General features: G+C 42.6%; 1 protein-coding gene across 4 annotated transcripts in view; it reads left to right on the plus strand.

The window, feature by feature from the left end:
* Positions 1-18,774, plus strand: part of syt7a (synaptotagmin VIIa) — a 79,052-nt gene that overhangs the window by 41,589 nt on the left and 18,689 nt on the right. The window contains exons 1-3 of one of the 4 annotated variants that reach the window (XM_038706449.1): positions 1,194-4,692; positions 6,935-7,351; positions 11,685-11,816. The exons of 1 other annotated variant lie outside the window; for it this stretch is intronic. In XM_038706449.1, the coding sequence (XP_038562377.1) occupies positions 4,373-4,692; positions 6,935-7,351; positions 11,685-11,816 (869 nt within the window). In that variant the 5' untranslated portion in view covers positions 1,194-4,372. 2 more of the 4 variants (XM_038706450.1, XM_038706451.1) reach the window with 2 other exon arrangements.

Consider the following 18,774-nt stretch of genomic DNA (forward strand, 5'->3'; position numbering starts at 1 on the left):
GCAGGTTTAAGTAAGCAGAGGGGGCTGGAGTGCTCTTTGTGAAATCGTTGCTGTATAAATGTTTGGTAGGATTTTGATCTAACATTTCTTACAGGGCTCAAACTAAGATTAAGGTATTTTCTGTTCTTGGTGAAACAAGACTATAGGTCAGTCCCAGAAAATGTCAGCATTGTAATGCTAAATACACTGCTTTATTCCACAAAATGCCTCTATTAACCTGCTCATCACTACTTCTCTTCTATAGCCTGCTGTCTCTGCTATTTTTGAATGTCTGTCACTACTTGTTTTTTTCTTTTCGGGATGGACAGTTTTGAGCACTGACGTTGGGCTATGTGAATGTATTCTGACTTGGGTCTCCTAATTTTTGCATTTTCTTTCTCACTGGCTCCAGCAACATTGGTGTGCTCTGTCGGTCATTTCAGCTTCAGACCTCTTCTCTTTGTGCATTGCCTTTCTCTCCTGCTCTGTCCCTGTGCTACAGCTCTGAACACTGCTGTGTGACTTGTATGACATCAGTGATTCTGCTCACCTTTTCCTCCTCTACTTTGACTGTCTGCAATTTAGCTCTCTGCCTCATGTCTCGTGCGTTTCATGCATTCTCACTGCTCACGCTGAGGATGGTGGCCAGACTTCTCAATGTTTTTACTCAAATGTGTTTCATTAGTGGTGCCATGCTAGATGAACAGAATGTAATCACATGCTGTATGTATTCATCAGATTATGACTTCCTATTTCCTTGCTACCTATCTCCTTCTCTACCTCTCTGTCTTTGCTACAGCACATTGCTTTATGAAAAGCTTTTGTGAGTGCTTTTTCCCCCCAGGCTGCCGCTTTTTTATTTGTAAATCGGACCACAATGGTGTTTTGTGAACTTCAGGTGGGCCTGTTTTGTTTCAAACTCCCATTTGATGCAGCTGTAGGACCAACCGTCTTCTTCAAACCAAGCCATCACATCACCTCCAAAAGCAGGAGTGCCGTTTGCGAATGGTTGGTTGGTGCCAAGGCTGTCCATAGTTGTGTTGCTCTGACCTGTCTCTCTCTTTGGCCACAGTGATCTAGACAGAGACTTTTGGAATAACAATGACAGCAGCACAGTGCAGCAGAGGTGGAGCTCCTATCCGCCCAAGGAATTCGTACTAAACATTTCTCCCTATGCCCCATATGGAGATCCTCGCCTCACACTCAAGTGAGTCTTGGTCCAAGGCTGGTAAGAGACTTCCCCCCTGAGCAGGGCTGTAACGAGGCAGGGGCATGCCACTCTCCCCTTTTCCTTTCCCTTCCCTCAGTCATTTCCTTTCCTTTATTCCCTTCCCCTCATTGTATTCCTCTCCCCTCCACTCCCCTTTTCAAGCTGTGTATTCACCGCTACTAGCCACTCATCAAATTGAACCATTGGATGGTGATGTCCTAATGCCTGACAGTTTATTAATTCCACCTAGTCTAATAATCTTGATTATTCTTCTATCCCTGAGGACAACATTTTCTCATGAGTAACTGGGGATATTTACCCAAAGGCCTTTTAGAAAAAGCCCATTCTGTAAATGTCATAGTGTTGCAATATACACAAACTGCACATTTCTAGACTTATTATTGTTGTATAACGCAATTTCCATCAACAATAGTAATAACGACAACAACCCACCCATTGCACACTGGAGGGCAGAAATGGTTACTAATGATTAGTCATAATCTGCATGGGAAATGTGAGCGTAGGAAATGTCATACATTACAGCATCCCTGCGACAGCCATTCGACGATTACTGTGGCGGCGAAGCAGCGCAGCCCTGTAACATCCCCCAGGCTAATTTCTGCCGCTACTCCTCACATCCTGTCACCTCTTAATGAACACAGAGGCGCATGTTCAGATGCCCCCTCACTCCCTACAGCCCTGCCGGTCCCACTAACTTCTGACCTCTAACCTGTCACCTCTCTCCCATGGGGTGTAACCATGGAGACGGACAACCCTTGTAGATTTTCTCTCCAAAAGATATTTGTATTCTTTAACCCATCATCTCTGTGTATCTCTCTCTGTCCTTTGCTTGTGTGAACTGAAATTCGCCGGTTGTTGTTGTTGTTGTGGTTGTTGTTTTGGAGGGTTGACCGTTAAACCAGGTCGCAGTGTGGTGCCAGTGTTCACCTGTGGTTAACTTCCATCTGTGGCTTCTCTCTGATCCCCATCAACCTAATACCTAATGTGTACTGCACTAACATCGTAGCAACTGTGTCCACTGTCCGTCATATCGGGAGAGAAGGTAACAGTGTTTTTATGTAATGAAGTAAAAGTCATTTTTTCACTCACTAGGCACTTGAATCTAGCAAGCTAGCAAGGCCATACCTTGATCCCTCCGGGAACTGAGAGGACTCTAAGCTTAGACATCCTGCTACCAGGCGTCTGTCTGATAAACTGTCTAATAATTGGTCATCTTTGATAGACCTAGCTGTTGAGGGCTGTGTGTTAAATTGCCTGGAGAAAGGAGGCAGGAGTATGCTTAGGAACGCAGTGGATATATGGATTACTGTCTGAAAACCCCTGCCTAAAAAATGATGGCTGCTGATCTCAGGAAACCAGACTTTAGTGCTTTTGTCTTGAGAAGTTTTTTAAGAAACCCTCAAGGTTGTCATTTATTGTCCATAAAGCTGTTTTTCAACAGGGACCTTCTTCACAAGTTTGTTTGTCTGTCCAGAGGTAAAAAAAAAAATAGATGAACCTTTCACTGCAGTAACAGTAAAAGAGCTGTTTTATCAGTAGTCTGTGAACTAGTAACAACACTGCCATTCAATTAAAATAAGAACAGGGGGCGACCTCCTGGCACTAAATATGCCGTTAAAACTAACATATAGGAAATCATTTCCTGCTTGAGATTCTCTCGTGATCAGCAGCTTTCAATCTCTGTAATGATAATGGGCCTCATTTATCAAACAGGTTACTTACCCTGCACAATCAATCTCTGTGTTTAAGGATTATTGTATTGGAGGTTCAATACTGTCATTTTTCAATATTGTATAATGTTATATATTTGATGATTTCATGACACAATCTTGAAAAAGTGGTCATGGTGAATTGACTCACCATTTTTTTAATTTACTCAAGTTGGGTGGATTATTTTGGCCTTATATTATAATTTATTTAATCAAGCTTTGAGATGAAAAACTGTGAAATATGTGGCTATAATGCTTTTGTAAATAATTTCTACTCTCAGTCAGAAACAGGATTGATATCTCAATGCAATATTCCTTTAACTACTCTTGTGATTCCTGGTCCCATTTATTTACGTGTCCCTTTTAATAAAGAGTAAAGATGATCCCCTTGCATTGGCTCGATAAATGAGGCCCATGTCTTGAGTGTTGATCGTTGCTTCAGCAGTGTCATCCATGCTGTAGTTTTTTGATTGATGACTTATCCACATGCACTGCCAGGTCAGTCGGTCAGAATTAAATGTGAAAGGTGACCTTCAAAGGGACATGATGCAAGTGTAGCAACCCCCTGATCCCATGTGTGCACACTAGTCGACAACGTCTCCTGTGCCTCCTATTTTGTGTCTCCGGGAACAGGAGCACCATGCATATTAATTAAATGTAGTCATGTCACCAGAGGGCACTACTGTGCTTTATTTTTGATCATCACTGATTTCAGAGTAGACATGACATTTCAAACCTTTAACCAGTTTTCAGAGGAAGTCTGAAATGACAACTGCTCCTAAGTATGAGTACTGATTCATTTCTGTGCCTTTTACTCTTTTTGGAGGTCTGTATGAAAAGAATGTGCCTTATGATCTTTTCCCTTGTGTGGTGCAGGTATTTCACTACTTCCTGTTTACCCTTCTTGATGCTAAGTGGTGATCAAATGACAAGTAGAGCTTTCAAAAATGAAATAGTACACAGTAGGATCTAAAAATAGGTGTGATCGATGTTTTACAGGAACAAATGCACTTGTATTTAACTAAATGTCACTTTGGATGACTGCCCAAATTAGTTGATTATTTGCTCATGAGGCACTTCAGTACAAGCCGTCCCCCCGTTGCTCTAAGTTGCTACCATTGAATTGCCTTGCGTAGTAGCACATGTCAAGCCCCAAATGCCTAAATGAATGAGAGAATGAGAACTAAATAACCCAAATAGTCCACACAGTGTTGCCGCTAGTGAATGCTGGCAGCTGTAGTATTGGTCCTCCAGGCCCAAAGGAGTGATTTTTTGCTGGTTTTCCACCCTCCACAGGCTCCCTATAGATTCTTTTCTCCTCCTCCTCTCCCTCATCCCTCTATTCCTCCACACTGGACTCAAGACCTTTTTATTCACCTGTCTCTCACTTCGCCTGGAAAACCAGACCTTTGCCCTTACACACATACTATTGATCTGTCTCACTTCCTTAGCCATGTGGTTGCTCAATCTATTTTCCTGTGTGTGTGTTTTTGTGTCTGTCTTTCTCACACTCTTTGGTCTTTTTTTCCTCTGCCTTTCATTATTCTCCCTCTTCTATACCCTCTGTCTGCTGATGGACCTCCGCACCCTGTCTGTCTCTCTTAGTGGGGCAGTATCAGGGGGTCAGAAAGGGGCAGCAACTGGGCATGGGGATGATGGGGGGGGTCCTTATCGCAGTGACAGCGTGAAGAGTATGGTGACAGAGGGAGTGAAGGCCGGGAGGTGGCAGACCGTCCAGGGCCACATGCAGTCCGGAGGATTGAGACCCAGCGAGTGAGTTCAGAACCGGGGAAGAAAAAAAAGCATTTCACTCACTGTGCAGCAGCATAAACACATTATTACAACACAAATGTTATTCTTACACGTTTTACCTTGGCAGCAGCTGTGTTCAGATGAATTAATCAGTTCTGAGTAGAAACAAGGAGAGTCAGGTCAAGTTCAGTAGGGAGGAAAGTGCAGCTTAGGTGTCAAGGTGAGCGTGTGGTCACAGATCAAGGTGTGAGCACTGGGGAAATGTGAACTCTCGTCATCATGAGAAGATAACTATAGCTGCTCGACACTGACTCAAACCTTTGGTTGACACAATCATCCCATCTGCTCCTGAAGAAATCTGCAGGAGAGTATGATTTATTTATGTGAGGAAGTGCACTTGCCTGCAAGTGTACTTTCAAAAATGCAATACAGAAGTAGTCTCATTTTCACACACTGACCGAAATAATGCCTCATGCCATGCCACTGAGCCTTTTAATTAAGATTGAGCCTGAACTTCACGTTGACTACATGTATTCCACAGCCATGACGTATGGCATGCTTTAGGGTCTATATTCAGTGTGTTGTGAATGAGACAGTTAATTTTCGGTTCTTCATGATTTTTTGCACCTTCCTTTGGCACCTCGTGCTTGTGATTTCTTCCTCCACAACACATTTACACTCATCACTACCTCACTCCTCATTCCCTCCTCTCCTCTTCTCATCTTTCTTTTTGCCCCTTGTCTATAATTGGATTCTATTTTCAGGCCACTCTAAGTGTCTGTGTCTCATGTGTTTGTGTCTCGCACCCCATTTTCTGTCTCTCCTCCATCGTCACCCTCTGCTCGTATCATTCCCATCGCTCTCTCCATCTTTCTGTCACTGCGTAAAGCCACTCTTATTCTCCTTTTCTTCTGTTTTGCCCACAAATAGTTTCATTCCTGCAAAACCTTCAATTTCCCTTTTATCATTTTTTTGTGACAGTTAGATATGATGGATAGCACTCTAAACGTCTTATGCAAAATTGTATTAGGTGTAGTAATGCAGAGCGGAGTAAACTGATGTGAATAGCTCTCTCATGACCTAATTCTGGTAGTCTGGGTTACACAGAGATCTGAGAGAGAGGAGGATATATTTAGTGAGTCGAAAAAACATTAAAAAAGATGATACAAGAAACTGTACAGCCCACGAAACACAGGAATGATGTATGTAAAGTAAGGGGTGACATTTGAATAACATGTGTCACACACCTTCATGTTGACGGACTGCTGACATTTTTAAGAAAGGCAACGAGCCAATTAAACATCATTCATAAAGGGGAGGAGTGGAAAATGAGAGGCTGACAGAGGGAGGGAGTCATACTGTAGGACTTGGTTGGCTGTTGGGATGTCTCTAGAGGCGCAGCATGTATTTAAAAGACGAAAAAGACTTAGAGAGAAAGCGAGAGAGGCTATCAGAGATGGAAAAAGTTGACTGACGAGTAGAGGAAATGGGGATCTCTCATCAGACCAAAACACCCTCATCAAGGAGGCCTGGAGCTGCAAAACCACGACCCACACACCTCGGCGCGGTCATGTGGCACAGAATCGCACCACGCCCCTGCGGACAGTGCACTTCCGACCACTGCCCTTGCGAAATACGCCCTCACGCAAACAGCACGCTCAGACGCGCAGACACACAGGGTGCACAGACATCTAACGCAGACGCACAGGGCGAGCTCACAGTCTGCCCACTGCTGCCTGACGCGGCCCTATGAGCAGTACACAGCACACAGCGATCACTCAGGCTGCACCTTCTACTGCTATTTCTGCTACTGCTGTTACTGCTGCTGCCTCACGTTGCTCTCTTTCTCTCTCCTCCTCCTCCTGTCTCCACCTCCCAATGCTCCTCCCTCTGCCTCCTTCTCCACTTTATCTTCAAACACCACTCTTCCTCCATCCTCCTCCTCACAATCATCAACTTCCTGTTTGGATGAACTTTCCTGTATCCTCCGTGACGTCAATCTGACTTCTTCTGCTGTGTCTCCCTACTGTCCTGTGCCACCTTGCCTCATCGCTGATGATTCTTTCCCTCTCTTCTACTTCTCTTCTCCTGACTTCACCACTTCTGACCAACTCCCCTCTTGCCACGGCTCCTCTCCTACATGTGCTTCTTCTTCTTCCTCTTCCGTGCCCTCTGACTCTTTCCTCCCTCCTCATTACCCTGTCCTTTGCCGGCCGTGGCCTTCTTCGCGCTCTCTTTCCTCCCTGCTCCTCTGCCCTCCCAGCTTTGGGGATCCAGTCTTATCCTATGCATCCACTTTGGAGCACATACCCTCTGGGCCGGCCCGGCCTCGGACGCTGCTGCGCCAGCAGAGTCTTCAGCAGCCTCTCATCCACCCAACAGGCCCTGGTCTCGGCCACCCCCCCACCACATCCCAGAGTTTAGGACAATTACATACTGCACCTGGACAGCCTGGGGGAGGCGGGGCTGCTGGGAGAGGAGAGGGAGGTGGAAGCAGTGGTGAGGGTGGGGGTACAGGTACACGAGGCGGTCCCAGGGGTGCACGGGGCAACCTAGCAGGAGCAGGTGCCTCTCGCTATAGGGGAGGTGGAACAGGAGGGCGTTCACGTGCCAATCCTGGCAGCTGGGATTACATGATGGACCAGATCCGGAATCGTGGCCTGGACGTCAAGTCCTTCCTGTGAGTCTCTACAACACTTCCTTCATATCTTTATGGAGTCTTTTGTCAGTGTCACCTGCTTAGGCCTCTGTCTGTGTCTTACAGAACATACTAGGCTATATAGTTATTTTTAAGGTATCTATATATGTGTAACACTTAATGTCTTAGAATCAAATAGTTTATCTATGTTTAAGTACTAACTAATCTGCGTTTACCTTTACCTTTACCTTTATGAAGTACTCTGTACCTTTTCTTTTGGGTGTTTTCTCTCAGTATGCATCTGATATCCAGGGAAGGATATTACGTCTGTCTGTGAAAATATGTATTGTGTGCATACATGTATAAATGTGTATTATGTAGGTGTGTGTTTTTGTGGTTCACGGTTATATGATATTGTGTGTTTGGAGCATGTGCAGGATTGTTTTGCACAAAGTTTAGTCATTGCTTTCCCTGTATTTCTGGCAAGGAGGTATTCTATATACAGTTACAAAGGCAGTGAAGCATCATATTAATGTAAATTGAACGCAGATTGACGCCAGAGGTTGGCTTATTTGAAAAATATATTATAATTGTTAATAAGGGTAGAGTTATAAATGTAAATAAGCTGTTGTCTTTTAGTTCTGAGCCCTGTGGATGTGTAGGAGATGGATCAATGTCTCATTTTATGAAGATGTCATAGACTGATGTTAACAATTATAGATTATGTTAATTAGATTTTATTCTTAGAGTGGGGGAGTACACATGGTTACTTAACATGTTTTATGACCCTTTCAAATCTCATCTGAAACCGAGTGTTTAATGAATTAATACATCGTGAGCAATGATAGTTTTGTCATAAGACTGCACAGTGATCAGCTGAAATGAATTACAGAGCTTCTTATTAAGTATTTTTCCTAATTTAAAAAAATCAATGACATCATGTGCATGAAAATGGCAAGGAAGTTGCCGACATATTGTGGCTATTTCTATCCCATTCTGTGATGAATTGTTCAACGTTTACGCTGTATGCTCTGCTTAACAGTAACATCTGTTTGGATGGCATTCAGCCTGTCTGCTGCAATTGTCTTTACAAGACAGAGCTAGTGGTGCTAGTTCATAATATTCATGAGACATGTCATAAAAAGTCACAACATATTTCATAAGCACACCATATGTTTCTGAGCCATCCTTTGGCTTAATATTTGAGGTATATTTCACATATGCAACTGATATGATTTTCTGGTATCACTGTACTTTAATGCTATTAGTAACTATCTGCTGGTTGTGCTGCTAGCCTGCTGACATGTGTGTCGGCATGTGTACATCACAGTCCACGTGTCACAGTAAAGCAACAGCATGAGAACAGAACAAGGGTTAAGCAGCTGTGTGTAGATTTGTGTTAACCCTGAAGCATTGATCTTCTGTCACCAGCACCATTACTTCTGCAACATATTGTTACTTCAGGCCAGAGGTGGAGGTTGGATGTGGGAGAGAGGGGGGTGATGAAGGGACAAGGAAGGACTCTACCAATGTACTATATGTGTTTAATGTCCCTTTGCAGTGAATCCATATTACAGTAGCTTTTCCCCATATGCTGTTTCTTTTTTATCTGCGTCAAAGCTTCTCCGGGCATTTGAGAACAATACAGCTGAACTCACGCCACCGGCTAACTGAGCATTAGCGATGTAGCACATGCCACACCACCAAGGTCATTGGGTGTATTGCCCATAATAGTCAACTATAAAGACTCATCATTGTAAATGTGAGATTGAGGTCATTGTTTTATTTCCTTCTCTGCAACAGCAACATGTCATATGATTGATGACAGAGCGGCCCAGTAATAGACATGACCCATTGTTCAAGCCAGTTAATTTTAATCTTGGCGAGATTCCCTATCTGGGTGAATCATTGCTCAGGGAATGTGTTGATGTGACTGACACACTTCTAGCCTTTAGAGCCATTTGACCAAGTTAATGTCTTGGGTGATTAGTCTTCATGCTTTTTGGCTTAAAATCAATAATTTATCCTAGTGTCATTAATGTCTGTTCCCTCACTTGCCTACGCTTCTTTAATGTTCACTGCATTGATTGTAGTGTTTTAATACTCTTGAGTGTAAATGGTCATACTTAAAGGTGATGGGAGAAGATAACTGTTATAGCATCAGTACAAGCATCATACCATATAATGTTTTAGCATTATATTGTATAGACCAGTGACTCCTAAACAGGGTAGTTGTGAGGGATATGTGGAAAGATTAGCTCAGAATCACCAGAGGCCCCACGATACGATATTATCTCGATATTTATGTTGCGATTCGATTTTATTGCGATTTTAAATATATTGAGATATATTGCAATTTATTACCTTTTTCCAACTTCCAATTAGGTCCCTAAAGTCAAACTTTGTTAACATCTGTTTATCTAAAAAGATACATTTCTCTGTTTGGTCCTATTAAGTTTTCTAGTGGACTAAAAAAGCAATAGATTTTATTATTCTAGTACTAAAAAGTTAAAACTCCCATCTGCAATTTATATAATAAAATATACTTGGCATCCGTGTATCGATACAGTATTGCCATGGCAAATATCACGATACTATGCTGTATCAATTTTTTCCCTCACCCCTATTGATTAGATTAAGATTAGGTCAATAAATGTATTTATATGGTGTCAGGTATAACACATGAACACTGTGTGAAAAGCTAAAAGACTTGGACAATCAGTTAAAATAATAAGCTAAGTAATGGATAACCGTTGAAATTGTTAGTTATGGATAAAAGGATGAAATAATTGTAGTTTTTTCAACCTACAATTATCCCAAGGGAAGGACCCAGATTCCGGCCCAAGGAAACAGGGTGGTGGTGGTGATGATTTGTTTACAAAATAAGGTTCAAGGTTTACAGGACCATGAGGCGGGCAAGGGTCCAAACCAGAGACAGTACAAAAACTGGCAAATACATATATATATATATATATATATATATGTTGAGAGAGAGAGAGTGGCTGATGAGGGTATGGGGTGCAGGTGAGAAGATGGGTGGGGAACTCGTGAGAGGAATGTGCAGGAGAAAATTCTTGAGGGCATCTGGTGGTATAGCGCTGAAGGGGCCTGGGAAAGTGGAGATGTGGCTGAAGACAGCACTGGGACAAAAAGTACTGCATATAATGTTGAGATAGTTAAAAGTTATGAATAAATGTTTGAAATAAATAATGCAATTAAAATTCCTGCAAATGGACACATTTATGGCGTTGTGTTGGTGACGGGGTACTTGAATTTGTCTAAAATAGCTGTGGGAATAGGTCAGATATAAAAGCTTGGGAACTGGCATAGACGTATAGCATGGATTATTAAACAGTCCTTTATAGTGCTGCAAGACAAGGTTTTAAGAGTAAGTGTAAGAAAGATGAAATTGTGAAATTTAGGTGATATCTTTCCACAGCTTGGCAGCACTGTATTTTCTTAGCGGAGGTATTGTAACGCAGTCAGAGGCTTAAGCTATAGAACCGTGGGTGTGTGTGACAAGAAGGAGGCAGTGATGAGGAGGCAGAGAATTAAGAGTAGGGGATAGGGATGAGGGGGGGAAGGGGATTTGGTGATCAAGTGTAGCAGAAAAACGGAGATGAAATAGAGGAGAAGAGTGCAGCACGGAGAGTGAGAGAGCAGTGACCCAGAAAACGGTGACACACACCAAGCACCTCAAGACACCGTGTCACTCAAATAGAAACAATTAGTCCAGATCTTCGTAATGAGGCTTAATTAAATCTTAACTCTGGAGAAAGACGGCAGGCATGTTCGATGGGAAAGGTGAGTCTGGAGGGAAAGCAGAAGGCAGGTTAAATAACTAGATAAATTACTGTGTGTGTGTGGGGTGGGTTGGCGTGGTTTGTGTGTGTGCGTGCAAACAGGCGTACACTTTAAATGTGCGGAAGCTGATGTGCAAGCTGCTGAATATCACATCTATTAACAACCATTAACTAATCATCACCAGTTAACTTAATTATTAGTTGTCTGTATGATGTGAACACAGCCTGCACTTGTTGTCAGCACCAATTCATTAATATCATTCAATTATTATTAATTTGGCCTTTCAGTTTAAGGTATCTTCTTAATATCCTTCCCTGGACAAAGTGCTTACTGCTGGGGTGTTTATCTCTTTATGACCATTTTCTCTGTTACTGCTTCCTCTGTTTACTCTCTTATTGTCCCGCCGCCTCTCTTCTTTCTGTGCCCGCTGTCACCTGAAATGACCTCTCTTTTCTTCTCTCCCCCTGCACCACACCTTCTTTATGTCCGATTTCCCTATCCTTTGCATCTGGTCTCTTTTCTCGCCTCTCTATCTATCTCTGTTATCGTATTTTTTTTTATGGGGAGCCAGTGAAGGGAAGATGGTGGTCCTGGCTTTGGCCATTGGTGTGGCAGAGCAAGATGACTTTGCCAATATCCCTGACCTGCAGGAAACAGCTCAGGCAGCACCACCAGCCAATCAGGAGCCCCCTCCTGAGAAGAGGTACCGGATAATGTGCGAGAGTGGTTGTTGTATGTGAGAGAATGGAGGGCAAATGAAAGGACATAAAGGATATGATATTGAGGAAAAACAAGAGATGATTTCAGAATCGAGTTAGAGGAGAGTAGTTTTGTTTTGCAGTGCTTTTCGTGAGTCACTGCACTTAAGTGCATTGTGCCACAGATCTGCACCTGAAATAGCACCAGAGCCTGACACTCTGTTACAGAAATAAAAATGAGAGCTGACATAAACCAAATGTTTAAAAAAAATTCAATAATGCTGAGATGAGTAAAGAGATAAAGCAATGTGGATGTTAACTGTAAAGCAGTAATGAGCTCATAAATCTCAGCAGTGAAATGCTCACCAGTACTTTTTTTCCCACTTTTAATGATAACATTTCAGCAAATCAAATAAAACAGTGTGTTCTCATGCCAGTGGTCTTTTTTTCCTGACCATGATAATTATCTCTCCCATCACAAAGACATTTTCCTCCACTGTTTGTTTGTCTTTTCACTCCTGCCTTACAGAAACCTCCCATTGGTAATTGTTGTATTTCCTTTGCATTTCCATGCTTTTATTATCCCAGTCCTTTCTACTCCTGTGTTCTTTTTCCCCTCCTGCTCATTAGCTTCCTTCAATCACCCTCTGCTGCTCTGAGAGTCCCGTCTCTGTAGCTCCACCGAGGGCCCAGAGAGCCTCCTCATTATTCCACAACATGGTAGTCACTTACATAAACATGCTGCTAAAAATAAACCTTTTCCTTGCCAGCCATCTTACACACTAGAAGCCAAAATATTTCCACTTGTCTATAAGGATGCACCACTCAAGCTCGCATCTCCCTGTTTCCCAAAATAATTAGTTTTGCATTCTGTTTAGGAATTGGACCAATGTTTTTGTGGAACAGTTTAAGACTAACAAATGGCTGACACCGTGGCTATGTCATGTGAAACAGACAGCTCAAACCATACAGTGCTTGTGTTGTTCATTTTCGGCCATGGGTGGTGGTTTTGATTATTTGCGCCAGCATGTAACACCCCAGAGCCTGAGTTAAATCCTGCGTTTGGTCCAGCCCTAGGCAGATGCGACACACTCAATTTCCTCTGCAGTCCAATTAGGTCGTTTTAACCTCACTTTGAGTCTGTGACAAATTGGGGACAATTTGGAGATACACAATATGACGCACACCTTAAAACAAAATGGCAGAGGCGGGTGAACGAATTCTGATTTACTCGTCACACCAATTATTCCTCATTCACAAGTGTTTCATCAATTTGACACATGATTTAAAACTAGGGCTCTATTACAACACAGATGGTAACTGTTTTCTTATCTGACTGCACAGCTGCAGGATGGAGCTGCACATGTGGGATGTGCAACTTGCAGGGCCTCTTGTGTCTTCAGCATGATAGCAATTATCTTCCCTGAACTAATAAGCACTATTATTTATCATTAAACATTTGCCTTTTGAGCTACGCTACATCAACAACTGGTGAAAAATTGTCGCCTCTTTGGTTTGTCTGCCTCATTGTAGTCTCTTGCCCCCAAGCATCCTGTGGCCTTCTCCCTGAATCAACATGGTACATCATGGAGTTACAAACAAGCTTGAAAGCATTCTTTGAGTAAGAATATCACGTTTGTGAGCATCAAAACTATCTCCAATGTTCAGGATTAGTGTGAAACCCAACAGACGCACAGAGTTAAATTTTGTGTCTAATTTGCTGTGCACATTACATCTGGCTTTTCCAGCTTATGTGTTCACCTGTAAACCTCCTTAAATGGGTTGTGAAATCCACTAATAGACTAAACAGCAAGCAGGAATCGCAGGATGCTCAGTCTAACACATGGCCAGCAGGACTCACCTCGATTAATGGTGATTGAGAGCATTGTGGCATTTTCTAGATTAACCTGAGGTTCATTTAATTTCTTTCAGTCAAAACAGAATGACTGGCAGCTTACAGTCTGTGAACAATAGAGAACCGGGAATGTCTTGGCCGTTTAGTGAGCTCCTGTGTGTCCCTATCCTGAGCCGCGAACCACTTGAGCCACTTATTATTATTTGTTTGTTTCATGATAGATTACAAATTCAAATGTATAATAAATTATTTAACCACACTTTAATTGGATGCTAAATTTAGAGGCTCAAATAAACATTATACGTCCACAGTATATTTGCAATGCAAGGTGTAAGCTTGCTGGGAGTATATAATTCCCCGTAGCATTAGTGCTGACTTCACAGATGTCTGACCATGATTTAATCAATCACGCTCTTGGCATATTGCTCATTCTAAACAAGACTCTCAAGCCTGCCTCGAGCTGGAGACATAGTCCCACTTTTCATTCTTCGCTCACTCTCCACACCCCTTGTATTGCTACGTCATCGCTGTCTGTGCATTCACATCAAACATGTCCTTCATGTGCCCATCGCTCAACTCCTGACCCGCATCACTCATGTTACACCCCATGAATTTTAACTAAGTTTATCGTCCGAACAACACGTCGCAGGCAAATTATTTAATCCAGATAAAAAACCTCTGAAGTTAATGTGAATAGTTCATGTGACTCTCAAAGATTAATGTCATCAACGCCAACGTAAAAGTGAAACCTCTCCACTTGTGATGGATATCAAAGAGCGCTCTATGTTAGTGAAACATCCAGTGGTGGCAACTCAAGATCTGTACTTTTTTTTTATTTGACAAGTATAATTACAGTACAGATTCAGATTATATATAATAAACTAATAATAATACTTAATATAATGCATAGTTAAAGACCTTAACCTTAGTTTCCAAACTTTTTGTGACCTCTTACAAAAAGCCATATCTAGTTGGGTTCCCATGTCATTTTTCAGATCTGTCTATGAGTCTTAAGTAGTTAATACAATCCCTAGCTCACAAGCTACTGCAGTAAAATGCTACTTACACATTGGGGCATCAGTATTAACTATCTACTAATGTAATATATTTTACTTAATTTGATTTCTTTAATTACATAAGACTTCTGTACCTAACCTGAGTTTAAATGTAGGGCATTTACTTATTATGGAGTATTATTACATTGTTCTATTGATACTTGAAAGTAAAGGAGTGCTTCTTCCACCGCTGGAAAGCGCAATACTGCTGACCTTGCACTACAATTAGTCTTGTTAATAGGAACATGTATGTAAAGTACTTGACCAATAACAACAGAGGGCCTTTCCATTTACCCTTCGGCAGTGTGTTAACAGTTCACTGTTGCTAGGCCATAGTCGAAGGCACTCCAGACAACACACACACTGTTACCCAGACTGGCCATGAGAAGGTGTTATAGTGCGTGATTCTCATTACGCTCCTTCACTGACCTTGTGTGTGCGGTCGCTGGATGAAAGTGTTCAGCATGGCCATTTGTTTACGAAGTGAGGCAGGAGCTGGCTGACTGTTCGAAGTGCACCAGAGTTGATGGTAGTGACAGAGGATTTCAGACCAAGGTTACACATTTTCAGGGCTTTCAAGGTTGCACGATTAAATAGCAGAGGAACTCAGTTTCGATTGCAAAATGATGTGTTGCTTCGCTTCTGGGGCCGCACATCCTCAGTTGTTTATATGCCAGGCATCCATAGGTTGTAGATCCTAGAAAGCCTAATGAGCATGTTAGAGTGGCTCGTTGATGCCTTCTTGGTCTTCACTCACATAATTCTGTTGCGATTCAGTGAACCTATAGTGTAGGTTCTCCTCCAGTGTTCCTATAAAGAGAAGCCACAAATCCCTGAGAGCTTTGAATCTAGATCTCTCTCTGAGCATCACGCAAACGGCCCAATGAGGATGGAGGTTCAGGATAGAGGAGGCGGGATATATATGCTTGTGCCACATTAACATTCAATCCACTTGCCTGAGGTCTTTCAATTATTCATCCATGCATGTTACATCATTTTGTGTAAGCCAGCGGAGTGGTTTCTTGTTTCAAAAAACATCTTGCAAATATAGATGTATACTCTCTGCCTCAAAGACAGGATACGCCATCTGAGTGTCTGTTAATTGCCAAGTGGGCTATATAATATTGCTTCATAATTTATGAGCTTATTACATTGCTTAACTTGAAATGAAAGGCAAAGACAAACGTAGACAGCGTATGGTGGTTATGACCTTTCACGTAAATCAATAGTGTGTTTATTTAACGTCATGACTGAGCGTTGGTGCCCAAACCACATTAGTGTGAGTAGGAGGAGTTTAATGTTTATGCGGTAGAAGATGTGTGTTTAGGATCATGAAATGCTAGGTCATTCTGAGGTCACATACATGTATAGGAAGACAGCTTTAAGGTTTAAAGGTCTTTCTTCTTAAAGAGTTTTCTTAGATGACAGACACAAACTTCTGTTATAATTCTTTCAGATGTTATAATCTGTATGTGTGTTTGTACATAAATATGTAAATTGATTGTGCTATGGTCCACTAGTCTGACACAGTGCTCCTCCTGTGACAGGGGCTTTTGCGGGGCCAACTAATCAGCAGCGTCTTCAGGGGCTCCGGTTAAGACTGTCCCTAAGGCATTGGCTCCCTGTGGCCACCATGCTCATCCACACATCACAGTAGGAATGTTAAGATGCTTAGAGTTATGTACTAAGAGAGGGGGAAAGTGGATAGCACTAAGGCAAACAAAAAGAAGTTACAGGGAGAGAGGAGGAGGAGGACAGTACATTCATACATCCATCTATCCATATGTCAGGGGAGGATGAGAGAAAATTCATGGTATAAATCCATCTTCCTTTTATGAGAGTAGTAGGAGGGAGTACTTATTGTACTCTGCACATCCATGCGTTATGCGGGGCTGAAGCCAGCACTATAGCCAGCAGGTACATGCTGTTACACATGCTCATCTCATCCATACAGATGGATGGATGGTGGATGGGGAGATGAGCCATTTGGAGCATTAACCTGGGACCCCCGTGTCCTGCCTCAGAACAGGTGGCACATCTGCAGCAGCCTCCACCTCAGAGGCAATCTTGGATTTTAATCGGGATTCAAAACATTTGGACTCATGTTTGGAGTTTTAATGGACTTTTAAAACGTTTTGATGATTTCATGTTGCTGAAATGATTTTAATTGAGCTCTGAGACATGAATGCTAAATTGCAGAGAGTATCAGGAGGCCATAAAAGGAGGTGGAGGCTCAACTGGGGCCTGTATAGGGCAGACACTAAGGTCATCTTTGGACTTGCAGGTAAACATGTTTGCAATGCTTTACTGTATCATAGTTAGGGTAATCACTGGCCACCAAAATTAGAGGTAGTGGTATATTAAAAAACAACCATGAGAAATACGACTTCTAATTAAAATAGACACGAAACAGCAATTATAAAGATCAGCATTTGGCACCCGCTGAATAGTCTTGTGGATTTCTATTTTCTTTTGGAGTTCAGTGAAAGAAGCAGATACACAGAAGGCAGCGTTTTGCACCTCCCTTGTTGCTTCTTCCTGAAATGGGATTTCAGTAAATGATGCTATTTTAGACTCATTTCCAGTTTCAACATGCAGGAAGTAATTAGTTAATGGTGAAGGCATCCATATTTATATGTCGCAGCAGAATTTGTGGTCTTAGCTGGAGAAGTGAAGCAGCAGGGAATGACTGGCTGACTCTAGTGTGAATGTACATGTGTTTCATGTGGATGATGATGAGTTATGTAAGCAGCGCCATGCTTCACTGCTGTGGTTTTGACTGTGTATGATCTTGGGAAGTATGCTGTGGCCCCTGAAGAAATATAGATCTAGTAGGTGGCTATGAAATTGAGCATAAGACATTGAAATGCATCACTTCATGGTCTCGGGCGAGCGTGTTTGTTTGAGTGTGACATGTTTGCAGAGGGGTGGGAATTAAAAAAAAAAGAGGGTCTGGGTTGGGCTTTCTTTCTCGCGTCTCTCTCCAGCCTAGAAGTGGAGTGTCTTTCCCCCCCTTCCCCTCTCTTCGAGCTGCTGGCCCTCGGTCAGGTAACAAAAAAAAGGATAGTATCACAGGACGGTGAAACCCAAAGTGGCCCCGCCTGCCTCCATATGTCTGTTCATGTGAATGTGTGTGTCTGCGAGGCTCTCACCCGTACCTGTCATATATCCTATACCTTCTTTGTTCTCGGTATGTTTGCCTGTTTGCTGCACCCCTCTAAACACACCCTTCCCCTGCGCTCACTCCAAACAACCTCTTGTGACACACACCCTAAACCCCTATATGTATGGTCTGTGTTTCTAGAGCCGTTGCTATGCCAACAGCCCACTTTCTGTGCCTTAGCTGTGGGAGAATCTGATCTGAACTCGAGTCCGCTCTGCCTCCCACTGGATACTGTAGACAACTGCAGGCTTTAAAGCATCAATTTCCATATCAACCACCAAGGGGTCAGACGGAAAAAGCATTGGCAGTATGTAGCAGTTGTAGTATTACCATCTGCCACAATTAATATTGCTTTTTTAGAAATTAAATTAACCGAAAACAATCTTCCTTTTTTAATTCACGATATACTGTATGATCTGGAGAAAGCATCTTATTTTCCGCAACAAATCTGCAGCCCCAGCCGCTTTGTTTAAACAGCCTGGAGGCAGCGCTGGAGCAGAGGACCACCTCAGGTGCTGTAGAGCAGGGCTGGTAGAAAGGCCATTCCCCTGGCTGCACTAGTTCTTACCTGAGAATGCACTGAACCCCTGAATGAAGCATGAAGGAGAATGAATAATTGAAGACGTTCACTCCCCTATCGATAGTTGGGAGGTGGAGGAGGAGGGAGGTGCCTTGCTTTATTTCAAAACCACAAGTCTCTCTCCTGGCTTTAGAGCTCTTTTGAACAGATCCTCAGATCTTGGTTTAGTGTTTTACCCAGCCTTTTCCTCCCCTCTCAAACTCATTGCCTGCAGTTTAGAATCTGTGCAAAAAAAAATAAACAGGCCCATGAAAATGCAATTACCTCCCTTGGCAACTAATACAACTAACACCAAGTGATGAATATTCCC

Source organism: Micropterus salmoides, unplaced genomic scaffold, assembly GCF_014851395.1.
Source record: "Micropterus salmoides isolate LMB-PRFRI ecotype aquatic unplaced genomic scaffold, ASM1485139v1 Ms_hic_scaffold_8, whole genome shotgun sequence".
NCBI lineage: Eukaryota > Metazoa > Chordata > Actinopteri > Centrarchiformes > Centrarchidae > Micropterus > Micropterus salmoides.